The 11,274-nt window shown below is 40.9% G+C and overlaps 1 protein-coding gene across 1 annotated transcript; it reads right to left on the bottom strand.

Annotated features, from left to right (window-relative positions):
* Positions 1 to 8,122: 8,122 nt before the first annotated feature.
* On the bottom strand, positions 8,123 to 9,853 carry LOC133664465 (uncharacterized). The gene is made up of 2 exons (XM_062069111.1): positions 8,932 to 9,853; positions 8,123 to 8,420 (listed from the first exon to the last, which is right to left on the bottom strand). Exons 1-2 carry the CDS (start codon positions 9,456 to 9,458, stop codon positions 8,237 to 8,239), a joined length of 711 nt encoding a protein of 236 aa, XP_061925095.1. The 5' UTR covers positions 9,459 to 9,853; the 3' UTR covers positions 8,123 to 8,236.
* Between the last annotated feature and the right edge of the window lie 1,421 nt (positions 9,854 to 11,274).

Genomic DNA, 11,274 nt, shown 5'->3' with positions numbered 1-11,274 from the left:
TGGACTTCCTCTTCTCTCGCTCAACACTTTGGTAACACACACTTCAGTTAAATTACACACATAGTCTTACACTACACACTCATTACCTTTTGGATCTAGTTCACACTCCATTTCCTTAGTTTATTATATTAGTATTGTTTGTTATTATTATATATATTGGAAATATATATATATATATATATATATATATATATAATAATTGTATATACTGCCCTCTGGTGCCTGTTTGCCGTCACCTCCCCTAGTAAACCATAACATTGAGATTTCTTTGGGTTTGTTCACCGACATAAAATTTTTATTGTGAAATGTCATTAGCATTAGAGTACCAGTAGAGTGGAAAAACAAGTTGTCTTATATACTTAATTGTGTTTCATTGAATCCATTAAACCATATCCAATTGTATTTACAATCCTCAAAGTATGTGAAAATCTTGTCTAAGCATTACAAAATGCCACAAATTCAGTCGGCTATTTTGAATATTCCGCTGCGAATATCTTCGGCAATTTCCGTAGATTCACCGTCTCTGGAGGAACGCTTCTGCACTCTGATCATAGTATCAGATCAGTCATACTGGAAATACGCAAAATTGGAAAGAGATGCTCTGTCTATCATTCACAATCCTTATGTAAGACAGGAACATGTTTTTCTTTTCTATGCATTCAAAATCGTAAATAGCTATTAGGGTTGTACGGTATGCCGGTATTGGTATAGTACCGCGATACTAATGAATCATATTCGGTACTAGAAAGTAACTAAATATGTTTCGCTACACACCGTAGCTCACCGGCGTCAAAATGTAAACAAAAGCCATTGGTGGATCTACACCTGACATCCACTGTAATGATACAAAGTACAGGAGCGTATCTAGTCGATAGTACTATGATTACATCGATATTTTTTAGCATCACATAATCTTTTTTAGTTTTTTTTCAAATGTATATTATGTTTATAAACTCAGGAAATATGTCCCTTGACACATGAGGACTTTGAATATCACCAACGTATGACCCTGTAACTACTTATTATAGGATTGATACCTGAATTTGTGGTATCATCCAAAACTAATGTAAAGTATCAAACAACAGAAGAATACGTGATTATGACATTTTAAAAGAAGTGTAGATAGAACATGTTAAAAGACAAAGTAAGCAGATATTAACAGTAAATGAACAAGTAGATTAATAATACTACCACTTGTTCTTAATAATTTTGACAAAATAATAGAATGGAAAATGACACAATATGTTACTGCATACATCAACAGCTAAATTAGGAGCCTTTGTTTGCTTACTTATTACTACGTACCATAAGATTTTTTGTTCAAATAAAGCCAATAATGCCATTTTGTGTGGTCCCCTTTATTTAGAAAAGTATCGAAAAGTACTGAAAAGAATCGAAATACATTTTGGTACTGGGACCGGTACCAAAATATTGGTATCGGGACAACACTAATAGCTATTAATTGAGTCAACAGATCGAGGGTCCTCTATTGCGTCCATAAATCCCTTTAAAAAAACACCCATTTACATGTTGTGATCTGAAAATAACCAAATATGAGCAATATTGTTATTGTAAGCGCTAACGCAAGTGGCCTATTGATAGCAGTGAGCTAATGCTAGCTTATGCTGCTATTGATGACCCACTAAACCGGCGGCTTCTTCTGCTTCGTTTCAAACTTGCTAGAAGTAAATTCTAGATTATAATTCATTCATCTCTCACCTGCTAGTAGAAGATTGTGGCCATGGACCGAGAGGCTGGTTGACTTTGACATCCCCCGCGATGGCAAAAAAGAAGTTGTTCTGTTACAACTAAAAGTTGTAAAATATTGTTGTTGAAATGTGTTGTGCTTAAAGGCCTACTGAAACCCACTACTACCGACCACGCAGTCTGATAGTTTATATATCAATGATGAAATCTTAACATTGAAACACATGCCAATACGGCCGGGTTAACTTATAAAGTGCAATTTTAAAATTCCCGCCACACTTCCGGTTGAAAAACTCCTTTGGATATGATTTATGCGCGTGACGTCACAAAATCCACGGAAGTGGTTGGACCCCATCGGACCCGATACAAAAACCTCTTGTTTTCTTCGACAAAATTCCACAGTATTCTGGACATCTGTGTTGGTGAATCTTTTGCAATTTGTTTAATGAACAATGGAGGCTGCAAAGAAGAACGTTGTAGGTGGGATCGATCGGTGTATTAGTGGCTAAGTACAATACTTACAGCAACACAACAAGGCCTACTTGCTGCTGCCCGGGCGAAGACTAAATAGCCCTCTGATTAGTGCCCGGACAACAGGTGAGCGTCTCGAACACTAACCAGAGGCAGCTGAGCATAATCTGCCGTCATGGCAACAGAAACAAAAACAAGGTGCTGAAAACACATGTGACACTAAAAAGTAAACAAACTGTGATCCGAGCAGCGGATCCTAACATACTTACCCTGATAGCAGACGCCTAGCCGATGCTTGCCGCCAAACCCACGGATGAAGTCCTTCGTCGCGCCGTTGATCGCTGGAACGCAGGTGAGCACGGCTGTTGATGGGAAGATGAGGGCTGGCTGGCGTAGGTGGAGCGCTAATGTTTTTATCATAGTTCTGTGAGGTCCGGTTGCTAAGTTGCTAAATTAGCCTTAGCATCGTTAGCAACAGCATTGTTAAGCCTTACCAGGCTGAGAATTTTTAACCGTGTAGTTACATGTACATGGTTTAATAGTATTGTTGATCTTCTGTCTATCCTTCCAGTCAGGGATTTATTTATTTTGTTTCTATCTTCATTTGAGAACGATGCTATCACGTTAGCTCAGTAGCTAAGTGTGTCACCGATGTATTGTCTTGGAGATAAAAGTCACTTTAAATGTCCATTTCGCGTGCTCGACTCTCATTTTCAAGAGGATATAGTATCCAAGGTGGTTTAAAATACAAATCCGTGATCCACAATAGAAAAAGGAGAGAGTACATAGTTCTGTGAGGTCCGGTTGCTAAGTCGCTAAATTAGCCTTAGCGTCGTTAGCAACAGCATAGTTAAGCCTTACCAGGCTGAGAATTTTTAACCGTGTAGTTACATGTACATGGTTTAATAGTATTGTTGATCTTCTGTCTATCCTTCCAGTCAGGGGTTTATTTATTTTGTTTCTATCTTCATTTGAGAACGATGCTATCACGTTAGCTTAGTAGCTAAGTGTGTCACCGATGTATTGTCTTGGAGATAAAAGTCACTTTAAATGTCCATTTCGCGTGCTCGACTCTCATTTTCAAGAGGATATAGTATCCGAGGTGGTTTAAAATACAAATCCGTGATCCACAATAGAAAAAGGAGAGAGTGTGGAATCCAATGAGCCAGCTTGTACCTAAGTTACGGTCAGAGCGAAAAAAGATACGTCCATCACTGCCTCTCAAGTCCTTCACTGTAACGTTCCTCATCTACGAATCTTTCATCCTCGCTCAAATTAATGGGGTAATCGTCACTTTCTCAGTCCGAATCTCTCTCGCTCCATTGTAAACAAAGGAAAATTGTGAGGATATTACCTCCTGTGACGTCACGCTACTTCCGGTACAGGCAAGGCTTTTTTTTATCAGCGAGCAAAAGTTGCGAGCTTTATCGTCGATTTTCTCTACTAAATCCTTTCAGCAAAAATATGGCAATATTGCGAAATGATCAAGTATGACACATAGAATGGATCTGCTATTCCCGTTTAAATAAAAAAAAAATCATTTCAGTAGGCCTTTAAATAAGCTTGTTATGTAATTAACAATATTACAGGTGTATTTGTCGCCATCATGTGGTCATGGCAGTTAATACATCTTTGAGAAGTGTGTATTTTGAATCAAACTTTATTGACCGGAAGTTACATAAGCCAAACAGAAGAAATCTACGGTTCCAGCACGTACTTTATGGTGGTTATTTTCGAAGAAAAACTGCATGTGTCTTTTGTTTAAGGTTGCATCGCCGGTATGTATAATAAATTGAACTTTGAAACTTGGTTTTTGTCTAAAATATGTCGAGCTAAATTTATGATTTTGATGTATGATCTTTGCCATACTCATTAGCAATAATTTGCGATGTCATCTAAGATGGCGTCGTAGTAAAAATTCACTTTGTTTACATTCTCATGCCTTGTAAGGTAGCATTACAGCATATATATGAACACATTTGCATAACATATGCATATATTGACTGTATTGTTTGTCTTTTTAGTTTCACCCTTTTGAATGTCAATAAACCTGCTGACAACGCTCATCGGTCTCCAGAGTCGTGACGTAAGAAAGGTGTTAAACAGCCCTTGCATCAGAAATGCACCCCTAACGGCACAGTGAAACGGCGTCATCCAAGCAGACAGAGGTAACGCAGTCGTCGCACGCTAGAGTGGATCTGACCACTACTACGCCACAACGCTACAACGCAAACGGCATACAGCAGTGTTTCAGCAGTCATCATCTAGTCCACCCCACCATGTCCAGCAAGGCGCCATCCTTAAAGACCCGGTCCGAGGCTTCGACGAACTCCTCCACAGGTTCCGCAGCAGCTAGGGCAAGAGCAAAAGCTGAGGCAGCCAAAGCCCGCCTCGGTTTTGCAGCAAAAGAAATGGACTTAAAAGTAGAACAAGCTAAAATAGAAGCATCAATTGAATTTCTTCAACATGAAAAAGATGCTGCATCTGCTATTGCTGAAGCAGAGGCATTAGAAACAGCTGTAGTCACACAGGTAGAAGCACGCAGCAATCCTTGTTCTTTTGTCACATCTGAACGTACAAAGCAATATGTCCTCAGCCAAGCTGAATTTGTAAAAGAGGGAAAAGATGTTGTTACACAGCCATCACAATGTGAAAATGCTCCTCAGAGCAAGTCAAAGCTCACCAGCAATCAATTACTTCAGCCAACAAAACAAAGTGACTCTCAACAAATTCCCTTTGGCCCCCCTAATGATCTTAAAAACTTCCAAAACCCCTCAGTCATTTTCTCCTCTCCTCACATCCATAACAATTACAGTGCAAGTTGGTCAGCTCAGGTATCAGCATCCAACTTCCATGATGTCCGGCCTTCATGCCAAGAGCCTAAAAACTTTAATGTGAGTGACTTCATTAGATACATTGCTCGCCGGGAAATAGTAGCAACAGGACTACTGCAATTTAACGACAAGCCTCAAAATTTCAGAGCTTGGAAACGTTCCTTTAAAAATGCAATACATGGATTAGAGTTAACAATAAGTGAGGAGATGGACTTGATGTTAAAGTGGCTTGGCAAAGAATCCTCTGAACACGTAGAACAAATTAGAGCCATACACATTAACAACCCAACCAAAGGTCTCAATATGATGTGGGACAGGCTTGAGCAATGTTATGGCTCAGCTGAAGTGATTGAGGATACACTCTTCAAAAGAATTGATATGTTCTCCAAAATCACATCCAAAGACTACACAAAACTAAGGAAGTTTAGTGACCTGCTCATGGAAATGCAGAGTGCTAAAACTGAAGGAGACCTTCCTGGTCTTGCGTTTTTGGATACCGCAAGAGGATTAAATCCAATTGTGCAGAAACTTCCCTTCAATTTGCAAGAAAGGTGGATCACAGTAGGAGCTAAATACAAACGCACACAACGTGTCCCCTTCCCACCATTCAATGTTTTTGTAGACTTTGTAACGCAGGAAGCTAACTCAAGAAATGATCCCAGCTTTAACTTTACATCGTTCCCTGACGTACCCAAACTCGAAAAACTGCCATGGAGAGCATATAAATAAAAATACATTTTAGTGCACAAAACTGATGTTGTCTCCCGTTACAATTTAGATACACAAAGAATGTCAAACAAAGCTGTAGACAGCGACAAGCTTTGCCCAATTCACATGAAACCTCATCCCCTCTCGAAGTGCAGATCATTTTGAATGAAAACACTCGATGATCGAAAAGCATTCTTAAAAGAGAACCACATTTGCTTCAAATGCTGTTCTTCATCTACACGCACTGCAAAAAACTGTATGGTCAAGATACAGTGCTCTGAGTGCCTTGATGAAAAACAGTCACCTAAAGTCAGTAGCTCACCTTATCCCTGACCTGGACTCTAATGCCCCTATACTCATTCTTCTCGGACGGGATGTTATTAGAGTTCACAAAGTCCGTAAACAGATAAGTGGCCCTAACAACGCACCCTATGCACAAAAATTGGACCTCGGGTGGGTCATAGTAGGAAACGTGTGTTTAGGTGATGTCCACAAAACTCTCGCTGTGAAGACGCTGTTCACAAATACAACTGAGAAGGGGCGCCCTACAATGTTTGAGCCATGCCCCAATGTATTTAATGTAATAGAGAGACATTGTGAGATACAAGTTCCATTCAGCTTCAGCACTCAACTTGTGGATAGCGCTTGTGAACCTGATCATTTAGGATGTAATGTGTTCAAACAAACCAGACATGACAATTACATCGCACCCTCCATTCAGGACAAAGCCTTCTTGAAAATAATGGAAGAAGGACTACAAAAGGACACAGACAAGAGCTGGACAGCTCCATTACCATTCAAGTCGCCACGTCAAAAACTCCCTAACAACAGACCGCATGCCCTGAGCCGCTTAATGTCTCTTGTTCGTAGCTTTGAAAGGAGAGAAGAAATGAAGGAACATTTCATCACGTTTATGGACAAAATATTTGAAAAGAAACATGCAGAGCTTGCCCCTCCACTGAAAGACAAAGAGGAATGTTGGTATTTGCCACTCTTCGGTGTCTACCACCCTCGCAAGCCCAAACAGATTAGGGTCATCTTTGACAGCAGCGCAAAGTACAAGAATGTGTCACTAAATGATGTTTTGTTGACAGGACCAGACCTTAAAGGGAAACTTCGGTTTTTTTCAACCTGGGCCCTGTTTTCATAATTTTTTCTGTATATGTGAGTGCTGGATAAAACATTTTTTGAGGTCGCGCCAGTATTGAGCAGGGCAGGCAGCCTCCAGCCCAGCTAACGCTCGTACACAGGGCAACTGGCTCTCGTCAAAATTCGGCCTATAAACATGCATTTTTTTCACACTGACAGGCTCAGATAGTTACAATGAGTGTCCGACAACATACTAGAAAGGAGAAATTAACGTATGTCTCTACCTTTAGCTGGAGATCGCTGTTTGTTGTGAGCTGTGTCCAAATCTCACCACGCTACAAATCTCGTTCCGAAATCTCGCGATAACTCACGACAAAACACCGGTGGAAAAACAGTTACCTGACTGAGGTGAAGAGAGACGACCGAAGTGATTTTGTATTGGACTAAGTTACCGAAGACTGTTAGTTTAGTTTTATAGAAAAGGATAAAAGTAAAACAATGGTTCGTGAGTGCGCATTTCCAAACTGTGGCAACAAAATGTTGCGCTACTCTTCGCGCAGCTTTCATAGACTACCTTACTTCAACACGGACACACTGAAGTTATGGCTAGCTGTGCTACAAATGGATGCCGACACTCCTGTTGATGTACTGCGCCGTGCCGACCACAGGGTCTGCAGTGATCACTTTGATCGGGATGACTACTGCCAGTCAAAGAAGAGACCAAATCCGAAGCACCTTTACCTAAAGAAAAGTGCAGTCCCAAGATGGGAGACACCAGCTGCATGCAGAGTGCAGGTAATGTTACGTTATTAGCTAATATGTTGTGTTGATGTGATATCAGTATACACGAATGATAGTAGCAAATATAAGCACTGTATTAGCACCTTTACTAGCAAATAGCATGTGTAAAAAACATTCACCTAAAACTACCTGAAAAATGAATATGCAACAATGACATGGTACACTACAATTTATGTTTTTTTCTTTTTGCCTTAGGAGAATGCCGGTACAGGTTTTCCTTCTCTAAACAAAGCGCACAGTGGGTTGCAAAGCCCATCTATGAACGGACCAAGCAAACCTTCCGTACCAACCTCATGGAGAGAGTCCTGAAGAGAAGGGATGACCACACTGTTGTTTATACAGAGCCTTTGCCCTGCCGCAAACCACGCCGAAGATTACTGCACAACATAGCTCCTGTTCCGAGGCCTGAAAAGGCAGACTTACTTGCACGGCACAGTTCACGGTTCAAACCATACTAAAGCTGACAAAAAATAATGTATAGAACATTATTGGTGTGTGTGGGGGTGTGGTTGTGGGGGTGTTGGTTTGTGGTTTAAAATAAAGAGATAGAAACACAGCTGTGCTATTGTTATTACTTTATTGTAAAAGATTGAATCTTACAGTGATATGTACGTGTACAGAAATATTTACAGTATATTGAAGATGTCCTCTGCCTCGTTGAAGCCAGTGTAAGTGCCGGTGGGAGAGGGGTACTTGCTTCTTATAGCCATAACTATACATCTAGGCAACACTCTCCTATTGCCACGACCTAGACGCTCTCCTCTGAGCGCCCACTCCAGCACCACACGGTAAGCCACTAGTCTGCATTGGCTGGAGAAGAGGAAAGAATCAAGTTTATTTGTGAAAAGTATGATGACTAAATACATACTGTAACAGTTATGAAGACTAAATACATACAGTTCTGAAGACTAAATACATACAGTTCTGAAGACTAAATACATACAGTTCTGAAGACTAAATACATACAGTTATGAAGACTAAATACATACAGTTATGAAGACTAAATACATACTGTAACAGTTATGAAGACTAAATACATACAGTTATGAAGACTAAATACATACTGTAACAGTTATGAAGACTAAATACATACAGTTATGAAGACTAAATACATACTGTAACAGTTATGAAGACTAAATACATACAGTTATGAAGACTAAATACATACAGTTATGAAGACTAAATACATACAGTTATGAAGACTAAATACATACTGTAACAGTTGTAATGACTAAATACATACTGTAACAGTAATTACTCATACCAGAGACCTTTCTCAGTAAATAAATTACACAAAGCTAAATATGTCACGTATACTCACTCAATAGACAGCTGGCCGTTTTCTCCCTGTGGTCTTGGCCGCCTCTTCCAGTTGATTTTGGGAACATGGAAGAAGGTCTCTAGCACTGCCCTGTTGATCAAGGAGGGGAAATCCTCTGATGACGTTACACAGCGTTGTGTACCGTCCACTGGGTAATCCCCAAACACAGCTGGCTGCAAAAGGTCCCATTCCCTGCAACAGAGGCATTCCTCCTCTGTAGGCAAAGGTACACAGCACCCACAGGAACACCACCAGTTTCCAGTGTTTCGCAGCCTTGCAGCAGCTGGTTCCGTGCCCTCTGCCTGTTGCCCAACTCCGTCTCTCCTCGTCCGTTCTTCAATTTCTTGAAGCTCTTCATCTGTGTACTCCGGCTCAAATAGATACGGCCGGCCATCAAAATCAAATGCAATTTCATCCACGTCGTCCACATCAGGCAAAAATTCAGCCATGACAGACAAACAAACAAACTTTTCTATAAAACTAAAATAACAGTCTTCGGTAATCCAACAGAAAATCACTTCAGTCATCTCTCTTCACCTCAGTCAGGTAACTGTTTTTCCACCGGTGTTTTGTCGCGAGTTATCGCGAGATTTCGGAACGAGATTTGTAGCGTGGTGAGATTTGGACACAGCTCACAACAAACAGCGATCTCCAGCTAAAGGTAGAGACATACGTTAATTTCTCCTTTCTAGTATGTTGTCGGACACTCATTGTAACTATCTGAGCCTGTCAGTGTGAAAAAAATGCATGTTTATAGGCCGAATTTTGACGAGAGCCAGTTGCCCTGTGTACGAGCGTTAGCTGGGCTGGAGGCTGCCTGCCCTGCTCAATACTGGCGCGACCTCAAAAAATGTTTTATCCAGCACTCACATATACAGAAAAAATTATGAAAACAGGGCCCAGGTTGAAAAAAACCGAAGTTTCCCTAGGTGTCCTAATACGCTTCAGAAAGGAAGCTGTTGCCTTCACAGCCGACATTGAACAGATGTTTTACTGTTTCAATGTTCGAGAGCAAGACAGAAATTACTTGCATTTTTTGTGGTTTCGTGACAATGACATTTCCGAAGACATTGTAGAGTATAGGATGAGAGTCCACGTCTTTGGGAATAGCCCATCACCAGCAGTGGCCATATATGGCTTACATCAGTCTGTTATACGGAACCAGCCAGATTGTGATCCAGATGTCAAGCAGTTTGTCACACACGACTTCTACGTAGACGACGGACTCAAATCCCTCCCAACTGTTGAAATGGCTGTGTGATTCTGATTATTAAAAAGAACCCGTGACACACTTGCAAACTCAAATCTAAGACTGCATAAAATAGCAGCTAACAGAAAAGAGGTACTCGAAGCATTCCCTTCACAAGATCATGCCAAAGACCTAGAGGACTTGGACTTTGAAGCTGATTCAGTCCCCATGCAATGTAGCCTGGGTCTCCTTTGGGACCTAAAGAAAGACTGCTTCACCTTTAGAGTGTCAGACGAGACAAAGCCCTTTACTAGACGAGGTGTTTTATCAACAATAAACAGCCTTTATGATCCATTAGGATTTGTAGCACCAGTAACTATACAGGGAAAGTCCATTCTGCATGAACTTACGGTGGAGAATGGAGACTGGGATGCACCATTGCCCTCAGAAATGAAAGAGTCCTGGACCCTGTGGAAAGACTCACTTAAAGAACTGTCCAACTTGACCATTCCCAGAGCGTACACAGAAATTTCTCCCTCAACAACTACAAAAAAAGAGTTGTTGGTATTTTTTGACGCATCTACTAAGGCTATAGCTGCAGTGGCCTATTTAAGAGAAACAGATGCAGCTAGGAACTGTGAAGTAGGCTTTGTTTTAGGTAAAGCAAAGTTAGCACCACGCCCAGATCAGACCATACCAAGATTAGAGCTTATTGCTGCTGTGTTAGCTGTCGAGCTTGCAGATCTTCTCACTGACAAATTAGGCTTTGAAATAGACTACACTGCATTCTATACAGACAGTAAAGTAGTTCTAGGTTATATCCACAACAAGACAAGAAGATTTTATGTCTACGTGGCTAACCGTGTTACGAGAATCCGCAAATCTTCTCAACCAAGCCAATGGCATTACGTACCGAGCAGCCAGAACCCAGCAGATCACGCCACTCGTTCTGTTCCTGCTTACCAGCTACCCCTGAGTAACTGGCTCACTGGCCCTGACTTCATGCTCCAAGATCAAAGTCCCTCAAATGACTCTTGAACTTGTTGAACCTTGCACGGACTCTGATGTCAGACCACAGGTGTTTACACTCAAAACCACAATCTCAACCAAACAACCTGGCTCTGACAGATTCAACAAGTTTTCGACATGGAAGT

Source organism: Entelurus aequoreus, linkage group LG02 (assembly GCF_033978785.1).
Source record: "Entelurus aequoreus isolate RoL-2023_Sb linkage group LG02, RoL_Eaeq_v1.1, whole genome shotgun sequence".
NCBI classification, from domain to species: domain Eukaryota; kingdom Metazoa; phylum Chordata; class Actinopteri; order Syngnathiformes; family Syngnathidae; genus Entelurus; species Entelurus aequoreus.
The sequence above is the reverse complement of the archived record's forward strand: the minus strand, read 5'-3'. Positions and strand labels throughout refer to the sequence as shown.

Bases quoted from the DNA above. Each gene is read 5' to 3' on its own strand.
- LOC133664465 (XM_062069111.1), bottom strand. From the start codon at position 9,458: ATGACTGAAGTGATTTTCTGTTGGATTACCGAAGACTGTTATTTTAGT. The intron at 8,421-8,931 runs GTGAGTATACGT...CCTCTTCTCCAG, and splicing joins AACGGCCAGCTGTCTATTGA to CCAATGCAGACTAGTGGCTT.